Source organism: Pseudopodoces humilis, chromosome 10, assembly GCF_049639895.1.
Source record: "Pseudopodoces humilis isolate 2021_Gansu_Grassland_sample_001 chromosome 10, ASM4963989v1, whole genome shotgun sequence".
In the NCBI taxonomy this organism is placed as follows: Eukaryota; Metazoa; Chordata; class Aves; order Passeriformes; family Paridae; genus Pseudopodoces; species Pseudopodoces humilis.
In genome coordinates, this window is record NC_142209.1 from 9,493,098 (window position 1) to 9,513,915 (window position 20,818).

Here is a 20,818-nt window from a genome sequence, read left to right on the forward strand (position 1 = left end):
ATATTACAGGTTGAGAAGCTTTGCTCTCTGCAGTACAATATGCTCAATGAATGAAATAGGTATTTTCTGTATCAGTTCAAATGTTTCTGTATAGAAATTGCCATTGAAACTGACTGTAAAATACTCGGGAGTACTAGGAGTACCATCCATCATGATCCTATATACAAAAGGAAAAACTATAAATATATATGTAATCATCAGATAAGGGAAAGCACATTTATGGCTAGAAAAACACTAAAATATTTGGAACATCTTAAATGTCCAGTGGGAAAAAAGCCCTATAAAATGGAACTTCAGCAGTATTTTTCTCAATCCTTTTCTTTATCACTTCAAATTTCAAAATAAAAATAATTCAACTGAGAAATCAGAATACAACTGCTGGTTTTGTTTAAAACAATTGGTAAATGTGTCCACACTATAGAAAACACTTGAGCTGAGCAGAAAATGGCAAATACATCACGCAGCCAGTAAGTTGTTCATACAAATAACTTGTCAGTAACAGTCCCCACTTCCCTGAATGACCTTCCAGCATATCTGTCCTTTGCTCCACAATAGATCTGCCCCTCCTAGTCCGTGCTGCTACACTCCCATGATCCCACATTACCTTTGGTTCTTCCTCAAATGCCCCAGAACCAGGCTCCCAGCTCTGCAGGCAGCTATGAGTGCAGAGCCCGTTCTAAAGACATCACGGCACTGCCCGAGCAGTCTGCAGGCCAGACTGATCAGCTTCATTCCTCTCAGCAGAATCCCAGCTTCCAGGACCCTCCACTCCTATCCAGCTGACAAATTTTATGAAATTTGTAGAAATTTTGTATCTTTGAGAACACTGCTATACAATAAAGCATGAGGCCAACAGTCAAAAAGCAGATCTCTGGGGAAAGGGCAGGTGTGGTGCCAACAAACAACAAACTTCCTTTAACTTTTTCCTTTTTGTCTCTTTTTTCTTTGTTTCTTACCCCTTCAGATAATCAGCTAAAATACATACTTAGCTATGCTATAAATTCAAGTATTCTCACAGCTTATTAAGTTCATCCTCTTCATACAAGTAGCTAAGTGCCTTCTAAATGGTTCAAGAGAACCATAGTTAAGGTAAGACAACTTATTTGAAAATAATTATTTGCTGCCACTGATTATCTTCTTACCACTGGATGGCAGCAACAGAACCTCACCTATTTCTGTTATCCTCAAATTTTGTTTCCATTATTCTTCTTCATTACTGATTTTAAACAGATTTCTGTACATATCTTAAGCACATTAAAGACTTTAATGCTTTAAAGCCAACACTGAGAACCATATTAGTTAAGTCATTAAAACAGCTTAAAGGATAGTGAGCTTAACCAGTTCAAAACCCAAGCAATTTAATTAAATTCAGCTATAAAAGACTAAATAAGCCTAGTTTAGTTCACGGAAGTTGTGTTTATAAAGTTGTGTCTTTATTTTGCCAGTGTGTTTTGCTGCAAAGATTCTCTTCTTTCCTCTCTAGACACACCAGCTTTTCCTCTACTGACAGCAGATTCTTGCATCTGATAGATGCTTCTCATCTCCAACTCACCATCTACAACTGATGCACATGCTGCTTTGAAATTGGCTCAGCCTGCACATTACCTGGGTGTATCTTTCATCAATTATGCAAATCAAGCTTTTAATTCAATCTTAGCCAATTTGGACAATACGGGCTTTCCAAACCGAATGAGTTCAATCTATGAAATAAATTACCATTAATCATTTTGACAAGCCCAAATAAATACTGTCATTAATAAAAACATTTTATATCAACAGTTTAAATGACTGGAAGCATTAGATGGAAGCCAGACTATAACTGATATCAGAAAGGTAAGGGCTAATTAATTATAAATAACAGTCTTGATTCTTCTCTGAGAAAAATCAATTGCATATTCAGCTACTTCCATGTAATTAAAGTCCTAATTTCTTTGAACCCAAACAACACGTTTTCTGTACTGCTTGGTGAGTTTTTACATCCTAGTACACCGTAACATTTTTAATGAAGCTTGCTGCTTGAAGGAAACTGTGTTATATCCTTATACTAACACAGATGGTGTTCACAATTACAATGGACAAAACTAGGAGCTGAAATATATCTCTGGATAGAGATATTCCTAAAATTCTAGGATTACATTTTGCTGTGATAGTTTCCTACTAGTGACTTCATACTTACTTGAACAAAGGGCAAGTTTTCTTATCTGCAGGTGCAAGTTTAGGGAGTACATTACATTTGCCTTTTCTTTAAATCCTTGCTTGTAATTATGCTAAAAATAGTTTTCTATGTGATATTTTAAAATAAATGATAACTGTAGCACATACCTTTCAATGTCAAAAGGAAAGCAGAACTTTGGAACGCTGTTCAGCACTTCCTGAAAACACAAGCAAAAGAAATTAAATTAATGGTTTTTTGAAAAGGCTTTTGAAAGGTTTGCTTTTTTAAAAAAATGGCCAAAAATACTCGTAACAAATAATAAGTTCATGGAATATATGATTACAAAAAATACAGCACACGTTCCTGGACTGAAATAATTGATTATTAAAAAGGAATTAGGTTTGTGCTTTGGCAGATTGCAAAGACAATGCCACAGAAGCCCCAGGAGGGAAAGGCCTGGCCTGAAGGGTATTAACACCCTTCACATCCCCGCTGGGATTCCCTTCAACAAGGCCATATGGATTTTACAAGAAGCACCACACCATATGGGTAAGCCACGTCTGCTGCTACTTGTACCACAGACTAGCCACAGGGACTTCTGACAGATCCTGGCTCAAAAATACAAATGTTGTTTCAATTAAAATTCAGGCAGAGAAAAGGGAATGAAGTTGGCAGCAGAATGAATTACAGAGAGGTATAACAACTCTATACATGTTCTACAGTCAAATGCTGAAAATGATGGAAATCGTCTACTGGTCCAAAGCAGAAATTTATATGATTAACCCTCTGGGCTTCACAAGCAAGCTTTGCTATTAATAAAGGGGGGGTGGGGGAGGGGGGCGGGCAAAATCCACCAGATCTACATTCATACCACAGTATGAAAGGATAACGCCTCTCTTTCGTGCAGAATTTTATTTAAGAAGCTGTTTAGTGGCAAATAAAATGTGTTAATGAAAATATAAAATTGCTCTCAAACTAGTCAACATTTTTCTTTAAAAAAAAAGTGAATTACCAGATCATTCAGCAGCAAATATTAAACAATGGCTTTACAAGATCCTAGAAAATAGGTTTTATTTCCTTGTTCCCAACTGGGAAAACAAACCTCCTGTGAAATGCTTCAGCAAGAAAAGACAATTGACATCAATGCAGTTGGTCAAAGCTGCAGAATTTGTTTTTGGAACAGCCCCACAGACCTGTATTTCTGTATACACAAGCTGGCCCACAAGGTTTGCTTTCAGAAATGAGCACATTGATTACAAATTTCCAGGGCTGCACATGAGGGTCTAAGAAGCTGATTTAAAGTGTTAGCACTGTGTAGCCTGAACGCCCTGTTTACTGCATGTTGGACTATCAACTCCCTTTAGGGGAAATTGTGTATTTAAATTCCTACACACTACAGTGACTATTTACTTCAAACATTCACTGGTCTCAGTGGATAGTGTAAAATATTGAGAGCCCACACAAATTAATCAGCAAGAGAGGAACAGTTCAGAAGAAAGCCTGTGACCACAAGATGTGTATGCTAGCTGCAACATTTTAAGGGCTCTGCCTCAGTAAATCTCCATGTGATACAAAATCAGGAAGTCAATGTTTTTAGAATTTTCAAGTCATACAAGAGATTTCAATAAATCTTTACAACTTTTACTTTGTTAGCACAGTGTATGGAAGCCACAGATGTGTTTTGGGACAGGTTATTAACTCCACTAAGAACAACAGCAGTATGTAGAATACTCTTCAAAAGGAACTGCTCTAGCACCATCCTGCCTGCTCTGAGTGCCAACTGTAGAAGAGTGAAAAGCAAAATATAAACAGGGCAGGTAAGCATTTGATTCCTGCAGTCAGGAACAAGCACACACAATGCTAGTAGTAGCAACAATAAACTCTAATAAAAGAGAGCAAACAGAACTAGCTAATCAAAACTTCCAACTCAGAAATTTCCCAAGCATTTCCAAATAGTCTCTCACTTCAGTCTCATAAAATTTGTTTTTCCTGTTCAAAAGAAATAGTATTTTATTCTTTTTCTAAATCTGTACCTATTGTCACACTACAGGAAGTGATTTTTCTCCTCACTAACAAGAATTTTAATTGCTGCCTGGTGAGCTTAGCACTGACTCAGAATTGGGTATGGAAATGTATTAATTTATGTTCCCCATTGTATTATCTCAGAATAAATTATCACGCAAGGAAAAGAAAACAAAAACAAAAAAAAAAAAAAACCCGAAGGTATTAGCTCAATATTTTGACTAAACAACCTGAAAATGAGGGTGTGTTTCGAAGCATTGCCCAGGCCGAGCGACAGGCCGGGGCTACCCCAGTGCCTCCCAGCCCTCCCCAGGCCAGACACGTGCACACAACTTCTGCGGAGCAGCCTCCGCTCGCTTCCCAACTGGCAGGAGCATCCCTCGGGGGACAAGTCTTTAAACCTCCGCACTCTTTAAAATTCAACCAGCCAGCAGGTCTATAGACTGGTGTATAAACAGTATAGACACACACACACACACACACAAAAATCCTCTCTCGGCTTATGTCAGTGACAAAGCAGCTCAGCAGTTGACTGCTTCTCCCCTGACAGTGTAAGCCGGGTTTACACAGATCAATAGATGGAAGTCCTACCTAGCTTCCAGGGCTCAGTTTTCTCCCTTAATTATAGGTGCTATTCAGATTTTTAAAATGCAAGAAAACAAGATGCCCCCAAGATGCTCCTAGATGAATTTAAAATGCAAATGGTATTTATATAGACATTCACATTTGTGTACATATTTGTACATACAAACAATTACAGAAATCATACAGACTTGCAGCAATCTCTATTGGATAAAATTGGAGCTATGTCTCCTAACGGCTCATCATTTTCAAGATTCCCTAACCAGCCATGACTTCTTCCTGAGTCAACATACACTCGCAGAAAAATAATAAAGTTATTTGTTGTCTTTTATATTCATGACTTGATAAAATTATGTATTTATTTCTGAAAGCAAAAGATTGTACAGGTCTTCAGAAAGCAAAACAGTTTGATTCACATGTCCCATGATTATTTCCTCCCCTAGCTCTCACAGTATTAGTGCTTTCAGAAATGGTCCTTGTGTTATAAACCAGGTGTATACAGGGGGAAGATGATAATGTGTAAAAGAAAAAAAATAAAACCCCACACAAGTAAAGGATTATGTATTTACTTTTCAACACTGACTTAAACATCTACAGGTGCATACAAAATTGTGTTTAATTGCTAAGTTAAAGGATAACTATCTCGTTCCTCCTAAAAACTCAAAGAGAAAGAAGAAAATCATAAAATTTATATAATGTGAACTGTGACATGCTGCTTCCCCTGAAAAAAGCTTAAACAAAGACAGAAATGGTATTTACAAAAATATTTCCCTTATACCTACAGCACAGCAGCAGAACCCTACACTCTCACAGGCTCACAAGGTGCAATGGTTTATTTATTCTCTCTCATCAGTTGCATTGTCCAACTCCAGCCTGGCCTGGTCATGCTCACTGGCTCTACAATGGGAGGATATTACAGAAGCCTGAAAGTAAGAATTATTTAGCATTCCTTGCTTGTTTTGGCACCCACTCAGCTAATTCTGTGTATCAGCATTTTATAAAGCAACATAAACAGTGATAGAAAATGCTTCTGAATTCATACATGCCAGCTTTGTGAATAAAAAAGGTCCTGATAACTTTGTACTCTGGAAAGAAACACAGTCAGTAGTTAACTTCCAGCAGTTTTGCCTTTGGTATTTCAGATATTCCTCTAGGTCTAAAGACAAATTATGAAAAATTCCCTGAAATTGTTTTACATAAAAATTAATACCTAAAACAATTACTAATTGGCTTGCCAGTCATATCTACGGGGCAATCCCACAAAAGTCCGGCACACATCATATCATTTGCAGTGTGACACCACAGGATGGGTGTAACACAACTGTGTGACGTGGAAGCCTCAGTGCCACGTGGGTGGCAAAACACAGAGCTGCAGATGTGCCCTCTAAGCTCCACCTGCTGCAACACTTCTATTTGCAGAAGATAGAAAATTTATGCAATAACAGCTCCCTAAAAATAAACCCGCTCTTTTCAGCTAACAATTTTCAAACTAACTTGTGGATAGTGGTGATTTCTTCAACAGCTCTTTCTATCCCAATAGAGCTGCCATGTAAAACTTCATACATCCCTGACAAACACGCAAAGAGGAAGGAGATTCTGGACCATGTAGCAGAAGTTGTCACTAATAGATACAAGCAAGATTAAATTTCCACTGAACTGAGCTACCTGTATGTTTCTACAAGTGCAGATTGTTTTGACCCACAGAACAAATTCCACTCCACTGCTGAGAACAATTTTTGATCCTCATTTAGCTGCCTAACATGTAAACCACAACTGGCAAGGCCCTACAGCCTAATGACTGACATTCAGAGGAATCAGGTTGCTCATAATGCTTAAGCAGAGAGCCTTTTAGAGTACTTGCTCTCTAAAAGGTGTTTGCATCTTTCAAAAGCTTATTCACAGAAATATTCATTGCCTAAAATGAATGAGGAGCTGAATACCTGCAAAGGAGGATGAGATCACTTACAGTATTTCAGTTAGATTTAATTTCTCTTGTTCCTGCTTCCTGTCTCCTCCACCTGGCCATCATTCAGTTATATGCTTCAGGAAAAGAAGCTTTTTAGTAGCTTAGTCTAGTGGCTTTGTGCTCTACACAGCAACAAGGGCACAGGTAAGGGCACAGACAGATGAGGCAGCAGGACAGGAAGACTTTAAACAATAAGGTAATGGGATAAGCTTGAGATCTTAGAGAACCAAAATCACATCAACAAGTAACTCTCATAAAGGTAGCAGTGGAGGCCCGAAGGTCAGTCGTACCCGTGACTGAACGTGATTGTTGCAGCATCACTTAGAACCAACAGCATGTTAAATACACACAAAAAGAAATTAAAAAAGCTTAAGAACTAGGACAGTGAAGGACCAGGGTATGGTACACTCCAACTAGATATATGCTACCTGATGCTCTTGCCCTGTAGAGCAGACAAAGGCTGATGTTCCTGGCAGCACACTTTTTAATGCCACCACAGAAGCTTTCAAAGGCACTTTACAAGAAGGAAAGCCAATCCTGCCTGATTAATCTCACTGTCCTATAAGACTGAGGAATAAGACTTTCTTAACAACCACAGAGCAAGTTTTAAAATTCAGAGATTTTACTAAATTATGAATTCTTGTTGTCTCTATTTGCTTAATTGCTCCTGAATCTCATCATATAAGCAAACAAAAATGAACCCTATTTCAGACAGTTGTGTCCAGTGCAGCATACAGACAATCAATTAAAGTAACAAGCTCAGTTACAAAAGCAGAATAAAACCAACACGAAGTTCAGCACAGGTTAATTTTCCTGCTTAAAGAAAAAAACCCTTCAAATTTCCTGGAACTCATAATAAAAACGGAAAAATTGACAAGGCTCTTCTTCCCAAAGGAAGTTCCCCTTAGAATATGTTTAGATTCAAGTGTTACCATCTACCTCTACTACTGGCAAGGCAAACAAAAACAAGATAAATATTACTTCACCACACATCTCTAGCATGCATGTAATATTAGTATTCCATGCAGCAAAAAATAGGTTTCTTTCAGTTCTCTGACTCATGTCAGGGAGATCATCGTTCCCTAGGCAGTATCAGAGAGTTAGGAAAAACAGGAAATATGCCCTTCCATCTCCACTCTTGAGATTACTATGTGAGCAATATTTAACTTTTAAGGTGGTATTTACTACCTTTAAGAAAATTAATTACATTTTGCAGAAAAGAAAAAAAAAAAAAAAGGAAAAAAAAGGGCACCAGCATATGGCACACAACTTTCTATCACCATGCAACAGGGAAAAAGTGGCTTTTTATTAATAAATAACTTCCATGTCTCTAACACTATCTGGTAAATCAAAAGAGAAGTTCTCTCAACTAGAATTACAGGAGATATCATTTTCTAAATCCAAATATGTAACTGTCTGAAGGTCATGTAAAAATCCTCAAGTCATACTGCACAGATAAGGGGGCAACAATATTTGTTTCACTCAAGACCTCTTCAGATCTCCCCCTGCTTACAAAAGCAGCTAAGATGCAACTCTGGCAGCAGTGCTGAGAATCTCCTGCACATTCTAGTCAGATGCCGTTTCCTCCACTGGTGAAAAAATAATTACTGTAAAAGACATGGCAAATTGAAAAACTGATCCATAATTATTCATTTTACCTGTTATTTTTCTCATTCCACCTCTGAATATTCTGATAGCAAAGGAGAAAACTGAGCCTATTTGCCATAAACCCAACTCTACCTATTCAATATATTGCTTTAAAATGAAGATTGCAGTCTCAGAAATGTCTGCAAAACATTATCAAAGAATATAATGAGTAGAGTGTAGTTGACACTGGTCAAAAGGGTCCTATTTGCAAGATTTCCTTCTCAGCCACCAAGAAAGGCTATTTACAAAAGGAAAATGAACTATAAAAGAACACTACAGATAATGAATATCTGCATTTGCATGCAAATGAAATATACTGAAAAAAACTATAGGATTTCAAGCATGATAAACTCTACTCCAAATGCAACTTGATACATTTCAAATTGATTTTAATTCCAAGCATATTTTGTTCCAAATCTATTCCAAATATTTTTTCCCCCTCACTAAGTACTGCATTAGTTAGTTAAAAGGCAAGTCCAGAAACAGTGTCTGTAAATAGCAGGATGCCATTCCTTGGCTACAAAGCTTTTAGTGAACAACTGGCCTGCCTAGTAAATACCCAGTACTGGTGTACACAGAAAGGTCAGCACAAGCTCTGCAGACTGCCTCTGCTTAGGCTGAGCAGTGAAACTGTCTTGTAGCACCAGATGATGCTCTTCCAGAATCACAACTTCCCACTGGTAATTTCATAAAATGACTGCACAGCATAGGCCATGAAGAAATCCTGATTTCACTGGCAATTCAGAAACTCAGAAGTAGCCAGAAAATTGAGCATCATGCAAATAAGGAACAACTTGAGTGCCACACTGAGAGAAAGCATCTGTAGCAGAGAGTGATTTATGCAGATAAACAAGGTGAGGCAGTCCAAGAGCCAAAACCTTGTCTGGGCTCATCCATGCCTAAACATGCAGCCCTGTGGGACAATGCTGGCTCCCATGGCTGGGAGGGGAAGTACCTTGTACAGGGTACTGAAACTGATGACATGTGAGGGCTGAGTTTCTTGGGCGACAAGAATCTACAGCCAAAAGAAAAGGAATTGAGAAAGGAAATCAGCTTCTAAGGAACCTGCTGGGTTTATAATTCTTTAAATGGAATTATTTGTGATATTTTTATAAAGGAAACACTTATTTCTTGTTTTACACTCAGCAGAGGTTACGTTCTAAGCTTCATCATAATGCAGCTCAGTAAGAACTGCTTGCAGTAATGGTTTTTCAGTACTAAATTGAGATACTATCAAGTGTATTGAGAAACGGAAGGAAGATGATTCAACTCAAGATGAAAGACCAAAGAGGGAAAGGGAAGAAGCAAATAAGCATAAATTTAAAGTGTTAACTTGTCCCTAGTGCTACCCAATGCAGACAGATGATTATCCCCAAAAATAAAGCGTAGTGGACATACAACTGGGTGTCTTTTTCCCAAGAAGATATGCAATGTATATTCACTTTACCTATGGCTGAGCCTCTCCAGACCTTCTGGCTCCCTGCTTAAAGCCTCTGGCAGCTTTATTACTAACAATTACTCTGCAACAATTACAGGCTGGTGTTGCTGCATGTGAGCATCAGTCAGCAACCTCAGCACTCAGTCGATCAGCTTAGCTTCAACCTCTGATACAGCATAAGCCAACTCTGAACAGCTAAGAAAAGAGGGAGGCAGCTTTCACCAGCAAGCCAGGCAGCACAAGCAGCTACAGCTAAGATTTTAAACTCCTTCACTTCTATCAGAAGAATGAAACTGCCCATGCTCAGGGAAGACACTCATAAATATAAACCTAGCATTCATGACACTGAAAAATTAGCAGAAATCCTGTTCCTAAAGTAGGATTTCTCTATCAACTGAAAGAAGTCTTCCCTCTTCCAAAATTCAGCTTAAAATTCAGGAACGGGTGCACTTGTTCACTGACCCAGTAAATTTTCTCTAATCATTGTCATTAGTGTCTAGTGAAGGATGAAGTGCAGAGGTAAGTATGCACTGTACCCTCAGAGACAGAGTTCTGGAATGAGATGATTTCTCATGTGTGGATCTTTCATTATCAAGTGTACATTTATTAATGACTGGACACAGAAATAGACACACAAAAGCCAGAAACTCAATACCTCTGCTTAGGGTAGAAGCAAGTAGAGTCTACCAGCCAGGTAGTTCACAATGCCTTGAAAACTTATAGAAAAGTAATGAGCACCATAAATAGTTATATTCTGATGGATTAACATATTTCCCTCCCTGATCACCTGCCTGGAACTGTTTTACCTTCCCTTATTCCTGGTCAAAGATCCCAAAAAAGTAGCCTGGATCTCTCCAGCTGCAGCCCACTAATCACCCTTGCATTGTTCTTGCTCTCCTGTTCCTGATTTTAGTCCCATCAAGTCTTTGCCTGGTTCCTTGATTTCATCGCATGTGGATTCTGCACTTTGATCCCAAACCATTTCCCAATATAGGCAATATGTAAAAGAGTATTTTTTTTACAAAATATCAGCAAATTATTTGAAGTGACACTTCAAATACTTGTAGCAGTAACATTGAAGCAATGTACCTCAAATGCTCTCCCAGTTCTGCAGAAAACAATCATAAAGAAAGGCAGAAGAAGAGCCAAGAACCAAACACAGGGTTCAGGAATATTACATCCAATTCTTAATACAAAAAGGAGAGCATATTCCTGAAAGTGCAACAGAAAAAGCCTCAGACACAAAAACAATGCTGAAAGTAAAAAAAAAAGCAACAAATTGAAGACTGAAATGGAAGGAGGGTATTAAGGAAGCAGATGAGAAAGTATAAGGGATCCCAAAATAAGGAATTAGGGGACTATTGACTGGAATATTCTGAGGGCAGCTGAGGTCAATCAACAACAACATCACACATGACAAACTGGCAGTCTTTCTGGAAGATATTCCAAATGATTGTCATCACTACTTCAGCCATCAGTTAATTTTTTCTTCTTCGGTTTGGCACATCACTGTAAGGCTGGAATCTGATTTGGCTTTGAAGTAAGCAAAATCAGTAACAGTTATTGTCAATAGGCTGATACAGAATATCTGAAGGACAGTCAAATATTAATTCTGTATTTATTTGAGCAAACAGAGGGAAAAACTACTACAAAATATAGTCCCCCAATATCACAGCTGTATGGTTTTAAAAAATGGCTAACATATGCAGACAGTCTATTAAAATGCACATAATTTATTTGACTCAAAATGAAAACATATCTAACAAGTAATTCCATTCATCTGGCCCTTTTTCACCCAGCCTTAAGATATACAAATGTGTGCCTTTTCACCAGAACACAGCAGCTGGGAATGAAAAGAAAAGCATTCAAATGATCATTTTCACATCATATTCCATCGTCTTTTCACCAGCTTCTCCCCAGTCTTTCTTTGAGTCCCATTCTGTTACAAGAGAGCTGCTTTTTAGATCAATTCATATTTCCATAATCCACACTGCTGGTCCTCTCTCTCCTCCCCAGGGTGGACTAACCCCTGCATCCAGAACTATGGCTTACAACTGTCATTAAGACCTATAACGATAACAAGATAACAAAAGAGCTGGTAGCGATGAGGTTAGCCAGTTTCATATGCTGATCAAGTTCAAAATTTTTAACTTAAAAGCTCTATACAACAAAACTCCCACAATTGTGAGAACAAGCATACTTCATGTTGCTACCTGTCCTCAAAATTTCAAGGAAATACCAAGTTTTCAGCATTGGCCTTTTATAATTTTAAAAATTAAAAAAAAACAAAAACCAAAAGCTCTCAAAGATTTATTCTGTCTCTGTTAGGATGAATTAAAAGAAAAGGTTGAGAAGGCACCTTGGAATAGCCACATCATGAATCATGTAAGGGTCTCAGTGATTCTGGGTGTTCCTAGCAAGTCTACGTGGGCAGTTGTTCCACAGAATATTTATCAGGACTGAACAGATCTTTTCTATTCACACAGTGCAGTCTGCAACTATAAATACACCTCTGAATGTTTTCCTGCTGATCATTCATCAGCTGGGATTTGCATAGACAAAAGGCATTGCTGCCTTACACACACAGTATTTTTCAATAAAAACAGTATGTCTTCCAAATGCGAAGTGTCAGAAAATCACTTTATCTTAACCAAAGTTCCCTTGAAATGTACAAAATTGCCACATTGCCATCATCTCAGCAAGGCTAATTGCTTTCCACAAAGATTCAAGTTTCAAAATATCTAATTAAATATCATGTGCAACATTTAGACAAAAACATAATGAAAATTAGTAATCTCATTAGATTGATTCCTCATTTCTCATATCAATGCACCCAACTATCAATCATACTTATTAATACTCAAACAATAAAAGCCCCAAACCCTTTCTAAGATTTCCTGATAAAAATAATCCCATAAAAGCAAGCACCTATCTAGTTAGCATAAACATTTGAAACATGCATTTAATGCCTCATCAGAATACAAGAACAAAGCCATCTCGTGCAGAAAGCTGGTGAGATGCATCCCCTAACAGCACGCCCGCAGCCTTGGAGGGTGTGTAAACAGCCTCGTACCTCCTGGGTTCCTGCTGCTCTCTTAAGAGAGAGCACAGAGGAACACAAAATCTCACTGCTGGCTTCCACACATTCATTTGACCCAGAGAACAGATTTTAGCTTGCTTCCAGAGAATATTTAAAATACACCAAACAAACAAAAAAACCCAACCAACCCAATATGTGCTATAATTTGAATCTTTAAAAAAATGTAATCTTTTTCATGGTGGCCTCATTTATGTTTTTTCTGCCACAATCCATGCAATTAAATATTACATCCTGAAAGAACCTGAATCTTTTGTCTCCAATCAAATGCTCATTTAAACCTGGCTTAACTTTCAGTAGTTACAATATACACTGAAAGTCAAGTGTGTGATTGGTGCTTTGCTGCAGGAAGACCAACACATTGGTATGTCTGAGGATTTATCCTTTAAACAACTGCATGTGCACCTATGTATCTTAATATATACAAATATTTTCACATAAACCAGGTAGATTTACATATATAGTATGAGACTTTAGTTTGGGCCACTACAGGATACAAAGCTCACAATTCAGGGGTAAACTTCAGCACAATGTGATACAGTAAAACTAAAACCCAGATGTAAAATGTGAGATTATAACATAAAGAACGTTACCCTAACTTCAGAGAAAATAACACAGGTTCCTCACATGGATGCCACATCCCTTACTCATTATTCATCTGCAGGGTCTGGAGAAAGCTTGACATGGGAAAGCAGATTTAGACTGCTTGTCTTAGAAAGCAAGAGGAGATAGGATGAAACCTGCAACACAACCAACAGTCTAATGATGAGTCTGAATTCCTTCATAAACCACATCTTCAGTTAATAACCCCTTGTCATATTTATTACTAAAGTGGCTTCTGGTAAGACCATCTTATGATATTAGCTACTTGTGTCATCTTCCTGGTGAGATGTTTTTCACCAGCAGAGACGTTGCAGGTTGAAGCTAGAAAATGTTATGTGATTAGACAGGCAAACAATGGACACCACATACTACTGGTAGAAATCACTTTGGGTCAACAGGCAGATTAAAAAGCTACTGAATCCTACATAGCTGAAAATAATACCCAACATACCTGTAATTACTAAATTAATAAGGAATGTTGGACCTCACATGCCTCAAAGGTTAAGACAACAGGAAGCTGCACTGCCTCTTGCACGGTCACTACCTGCTGCTGGTGCTATCAGCACCACGCTCTCCTCCTTCCTTGTGTTAACACCACTCTTTTCCTGGAAATACTTCAACCCAGTGAAGTTGGTGGGAGTGTCAGTGTTTTTATTTGCTGAACAGATACAGAGCCCTAGTGGAGACATCTGGACACATGCCATCAATAGGGCTTTGCTACTGACTGCACTGCCACGAGGAGACTAGCCAGTGGCAGCAGATCGCAGCTCTGCCAGGTGACATTAACTTCTGCAGAAGTGTGTATTTTCTTCTTCAACAGTCATCAAGTACTTCAGTTTGGAAGCCAAGGTGCTGTTTTCATATGGCTGGCTTTTCTAAATCCCTTTAAAAAATATTTTCTTCTAGAAAACAAGTGAATTTTTTCCCCAGATACCATAGTATTCATATTTTTTCTACAGACCTCCATTTAAAAATGGGCTTGTAAGGCTGAAATTAAACTCTAGTTTAACCAGTCTGAACAAACAAAATAGCAATTTCAAGATTAAAAACCTACATATCTTTTATTATGGGATTTTTTTCTTGTATAAAATTCATATTTAAACATACTACAAGACAGTGCTTCTAGGAATACACATTAAAAATACACTCTAAACAAAAAAAAATCTAGCCCATTAAATGGCTACAGCTCATTTTTCATCCAAATTTGTGTGTGTGAAGATAATCACAGAAGACCTACGTATGCTCAAATCAGAAATCTTCACAGTTTTTCTACAGTGCTGAGATTATTCACTTTTTCAACATTGTTAAACTCATTTTTGTAGCACCCAGATGCACACAGTGTAACTCTAAAATTACTCAAACAGATTAGTTCTTCTGGCTCTTGAGGCACTTTTTAATAAATACTTTCTTTGAAATGGTAGTGTGGCTCTTTTTATTTTGAATTCTAACCAGCATGAGCTCATTTTTTCATTGATAGTTTGAGAGTTACTAAAAATGGAATTACTCCCACCTTAAAAAAGCACAAAAACACTTTCTGAAACACTCCTGGCAAAGAGAAGTATTTTTCATTTCCTGTCTTGAAGCATTACATTTTTCCTTCCTCATTCTATGTTTTCCTCTTTTCCTTCTTATTCTGGCATCTGAGGAATTACCAGAGAGAAAATAAGTGGTTCCCCTGCAGTCTTGGCAGATAAGGAAATCAACAATGAATCTTGCAAATTCTTTTGTGCTTCCAAAATCATGCCTTAATATTTTCTTTACTTGACAGACTGCGAATAAGTGATTATGACAAATCCCTGGTCTTGTCTTCCTCCTGATCGACTGTAGTTTCTACATCCCATCCACAACAGATGGGATGTTTTGCAAGACATGAATTTGGAAAGTCAGTATTTAAGAAAAAAGTACACCAAAAGAATATTGACCAGCATCAAAGAAAATGGAAGGGCAGAAAAAAATGAAAAAAGAAAACAGAAGACTAGGAATTAGTAAGCAGTGGGAAGTTCAAATTACTTAGAGCACAAATATGATAAAGAGGAGGAAAATGTCAAAATGGCTTAGACAAGTTTTCTTTGCATTACGAAAACAACAAAAAGGTGACATGATAAACTGTAGAAAAATTCAGGAATAGAGGAAAATATTTTGCCCACTGTTATCACATCACTGTGCAAACAGACAGCCCTTCATTTTTAGGAAAGATGATTCTTTGGGATACATCCAAAAACTAACTCACACATTTTACATTTAAAATAGAAATGACTGAAAAACAAGACAGAGAATATTCTTCTTTTATTTTTTTTTTTTCTTTTTTTTTAACATTCTCCCCACGAACTTTCATGGAAATTAGCCATGGTAATTCTTGTGAGTTTTTGGTTTCTAAAGAAATTAAATCTGGTGGATACTCATGTCTCCAATCCAAACCTACCCAGTTCAACACGCACACATACATGTACAGAGAAGGCTCCTGTTGATTTCACTTCATGACTTGGCTCAGGGGTTTGCTTTAAAAGCTGCTGTATATTCTGTTTAAATCCAGTGGTTCTAATAGGAAAACTTCCCTTGCAAGGAGAAGGATTAAATTATCCTGTTTTTCAGGAACACAAGCAATTTACCTGAAACACCAGATTCCCTACATGGCTGAGACACAATGTGCAGGCATAGGTTTTCCAGAGCCCAAAGGCGGAGCGCTGCCTGAGGCCTCTGGTGTTTATAGATTAGGTATGTCTATTACATCTTTGTATGATTCCCCTCCAGTCTTTAGTGGGCTTCATCTTCTAGTAATTTTTCTACACCAGCTGTTCTTTGAATAACCTTCGACTTGCTGAATAAGCTCCCATTTTTCTTCATACATAATTTCTCTTTTCTTTTTTTTTTTTTTTTTAAAGACCAAGTCTTTCTTGGAGAAAAAGAACAAAACAAAATGGAAAAAAAATAATTTAAATGACAATGAAGATGATCATTCTGCAGCCAGGATAATTATCAAAACTTGCTGAAAGCCTAGCTGAGAGCATATAACAGCATACTTTGCTCATTTGTCACTGTTTTACAGGCTGCACATTTCTGACTGATGCTATTCCCTAACCAGACATCCTGCTTTCTATGTTTGTATATTTATTCCTTTCATCATGAATCATCTTATAGCTGTCTTTACAGAATCTTGTATTATTGATTTAAAAAAAAAAATCAATAATTTATCAACATCTACTGTACAACAACACTTCCAGATCATCCACTGTGGTGATATTACCAATGAAAAATATGTTTGCCTCAATATTAGTATAGAAACAAGAGGCAGCGAAGCCACTGAGACAGATATTTATTCTATTTAGCTGCTTTTTCTATTTTCTTCTATTAAAATAAAAATATTTCCACACAAGAAACTCTTGTAGAACTTGTTGCAATAATAAGATTTTGTAATTTCATTAAAGTTTAATATTAATAACTTTCATAGAATAGTCATGGGGCAAAAATCCCAACTCACTAATTAATAGATTGCTGTCACTACAAACAGTAAAATAATCCATCAGTCCTGTATGTATACACTTTCCTTTGAGAATTAATTACAGATAGAGTATAGGATTTTCATGCTTTCAGAATCAGTAACTTTAGATAAATCTCTTATAAGGGTCTGAGGATTTTTTTTTTCCCCCAAGCAAGTAACTAGGGTATCTCTAAAATATTATTAAATAACTATCTAAAATCTTGCATTGGAAAGGATTAAAGGAATGGAATGCACACATTCTAACATTAAGAGGACATACATGGGTAGCTCTTCAACTTTTTTGTTCTGGTGTTTTTTTATAACATCAATGTTTGGCAAAGTTTTATTGATAATTTTTTCCACATTTTCAATCCCAAAACAGATAAAACCCCAATGTGTCCAACAGGACCACCTGATAAAATACTCTGTATCAAAAATAAGGTGATACAGAGAATTAAATTAGCACAACATTCCACACTCTACAACTGCTATTGCATATTCCTGTCACAGAGGTAATCTAATCGCCAAGACACCAGTTGGGTGAAGACTTCCACCCTGCTATCATTAGCATCTGCCTCTCCACAGCTGAATAGAAGAGCTTTTTTATTATTATTCTAACATAAAAAAAAAAGTTCAATCTCATGTTTCCAACCTGGTCTCCAAAGTCCTCTGGGAACTTCCACAGTACCACTGGATCTGTAAATAATTGACAGACAGCATTAATCAGAGGCAAAGGAACAGAGTATTACAGTCAGAGTACATTAATATTAAAGAGAGGGTCAAGCTTAGCATCAAGATTTGAGGCAAGTGGAAAAATGTATCTAAAAACTAAGGAAGATACTGGATTATTAAAAAGACTTATTTCATATTTATGAAAGTGTATGTTTATTGTTTTACATATGGCAGCAGGTTATAATGTACACAACTCTTTTCATATTCAATTCTTTATTCCTGGAATATCTCATTCTTTAAGTACATTTAATTTTCACTTTTTAATTTAATTAAGAAATAAAGAGATAGAAAACCTCTTTTAACCCCAGGGAAAAAGAACAGGAAATTATAAGGGGGAAAAAGGGCCATTATAAAAGTACAGAAAAACATAATTTGTGATTTTAAAGATAATGCCAGTGTAACCACCATTCTCAAGGAAGAGTATAGAAGAGCTAGCATGTTTCAGTATTTTCTGTTCAGAGCCTTTTAAAACCAGCATTTCAATGATACCTCGAAGTTTTCATTAACAATAATCACTGTTATTTAGGCTACATATTAGTCTCCACTTAATATTGTTTTGAAAGCCTCTATCACAATGACTGGAACCACAACCTTTCAACAGAAACACAAATTATGATCTTCATCCTGCCTCACACCGCCCCCCCCAAGCTGTAACTCTCCTTTGATACAAACCCTTCACGAGTTGCTACTTTTACACAGCCACAGACACCCACCAAGTCTCACAGGCTTCTAAAACAACAGATTAGCAGCAGTGTTTGTCCACCTGCTTGAAGTGAAATTATCTATCTTCCTGCAAGGGAGACCCAGGGCAGTGCCAAAGCGTGGACCAGAGGCAGAGCTCTCTAATTTCTGCTCGTGGCCCAGCCACGCTCAGGCAGATCCTCCTGCCACTGAGCACGCAGCCAGCAGCAGCTCAGGGAGCCCGAGGGCAGGAAAACCAAGGAGAAACACAACAGTAAGTGCCAGGAGACACTGCTTGATGGGAACTGGCACTTCTCATCTGCCTCAGTATCTGCTGGATTCCTGTCTTCCAAGGAGCCAATGTCTGGGAAACTACTCAAATTTCGACTTCAGGGTCTAATACCAGCACTGCGTGATAACTCAGAAGCTTCCTTCTCATTGCTAGGTTTGACATCAGAACCACAGGATTCCCCACTTTTGTCAAAGTACAGAGGTTTCTACTCTTCTTCGGGTCCCACACATGTTTGCTGGTGCAAACTGGAGATTTAATGAAAAAAGAAACACCACTGCTGGTGTTGTCATTCCCGGCTGCTCATCTCAAATCCTACTGCTCAGCATGGAGCTGTCACACGTGTCGATTTACCACTGGCCCAGACACCAGGGGCTGGACACTGAAGTCAGCATTCCTCCACTCAGGGGCAGATCTTAAGCCAGCAGTAGAAAGTACATTACAAACATGTTACAAAATCCAACTTGTCAATAAGCCAAATTCGTATCCAACTCAAATCTAACTCAACTTGAATCCAACTCAAATCTAAGTGAGATTTTCAATAAAAATTCCGGCATTTGATTTTACTTTTTGGACAAAATTCTTTTTTCTCCTCAGAACATCTCCTAAGAACATCATCCTAAGAAGGGTTCTGCAGCTATTATTTAATAAAATGTGTGTATATTGCATAATCTTCTTCCATTACTATAGGGAGCAGATAGAAAATTTTTGAAGGCAGATATAAAACAAGAGATAAAATGCTACATTTAAAATAATATGAGAGCAAATAAATACTGATACTTACAACACAGACCTTTTTTCCTGATCTATTTTGTGTATACTTAAATTGCAAACAAATCTCTATAATGACCAGGTACAAAAGGAGTTTTTACTCCCAATTAGTATCATGAAAAAGAAAGCAATTACATATCAACAGTGATCCCTCATAAATCCAAGGAGTAGCAAGTACAGTAACATATCAAATACTTGATAAGTCATCCATAATTTACTTGCTAAAAATCACCGAAAACTTGCAGAATTCAAAAAATACTTTAACAGGGCTTGTAAATCTACTGCCATATGTCCACAAACATTTCAAGCATAAATTTCTCTTTGAAAGAGCAATCCCTCCCTCTGCATTCCCACTACCAGGTTCTTGCTGGAGAAGCTGTAGCACTGTCTCCTGCCAGTGCAGACTGTCACAGCTACATGGCACCAGATGAGGGAACTGACCAAGATCAAACCAACTGTCTGAAACTTTTCAGGTCAGCATTAACTAGATCAGTTCCCGAAAACCACTGGGTCTGCGCCAGAAAAAAAGGAAGAAAAACTGGGGAAGAGCGAGCTGTGGTGAGAAGAAAGCAAGACTGCTTCATGCGGCTGCACTCCAGCATCAAGCATTTGCTACAGCTCACGCAATACAAGCTGGTTACCAGCTGCCTCTGGTTCCATTTCTTATTACCCCTTTCTTGTTCATGACTTCCCAAGTCTTGCAGTACCATTGATAGTTGCCTCTATTGCAAAACCCAAGCACTATGGCCTGTGAGGAGGTGAGGGGACCACTCTGCAGTGAGGCTGGGCTGCTGGAGCATTGCCAGCCAGGAGCTTGGCAACATCGCCTCTTCCCAACAATGAAGCCAGGCAGATGATTTTGGCAGATGTGAAGTACAGTTACATGAGAAACATTTAGTATAGTGAATGCTTTAGCAACACAGTAACAAAATCACTGTGGTTTCTGAAACTGGACAGAAATGTAATTTCTTTCCTTCACGTCCTTGGTGCAAATGTAACTGCCAGGCTTCAAAATAGGAAGCAGACAGGAACAGCGAAACCTACAGGTGTTATTTGAAAAGGTCACAGTAATGAGCAAAGTACAATCTCAAAATTAAGCAAAACTTCAGGTTTGGGGTCAAAACACGGGAAAAATTTACACATCAATGAGGTGCCAACAGAGCTAACAGCATTTCACAGCCACCCTTTACCTACAGGAAACAAGATCAAGAGCTCCAGTGAGTTCTTTTGGAGCCCTGATATCCCGACAGACAAAAAAACCTTAAAACTTCCATTTAGTGTCCTGCTCATCTTGCCACCTTCACTTCATACTAAGGCTCTCACATAGTACTCCAGTCTCACTTGGAATGGTAAAAAC

At 37.8% G+C, this 20,818-nt stretch overlaps 1 protein-coding gene across 5 annotated transcripts in view; it reads right to left on the bottom strand.

Moving 5' to 3' along the window:
- DENND1B (DENN domain containing 1B) overlaps positions 1–20,818 on the bottom strand; it is a 165,260-nt gene that overhangs the window by 97,144 nt on the left and 47,298 nt on the right. For all 5 annotated transcript variants that reach the window (XM_014250801.2, XM_005521254.3, XM_014250800.2 and 2 more), the window contains exons 3-4: positions 17,641–17,684; positions 2,323–2,372 (exon numbers count right to left, since the gene is read on the bottom strand). In XM_014250801.2, coding sequence (XP_014106276.2) covers positions 2,323–2,372; positions 17,641–17,684 — 94 coding nt within the window. The remainder of the gene's footprint in view (positions 1–2,322; positions 2,373–17,640; positions 17,685–20,818) is intronic.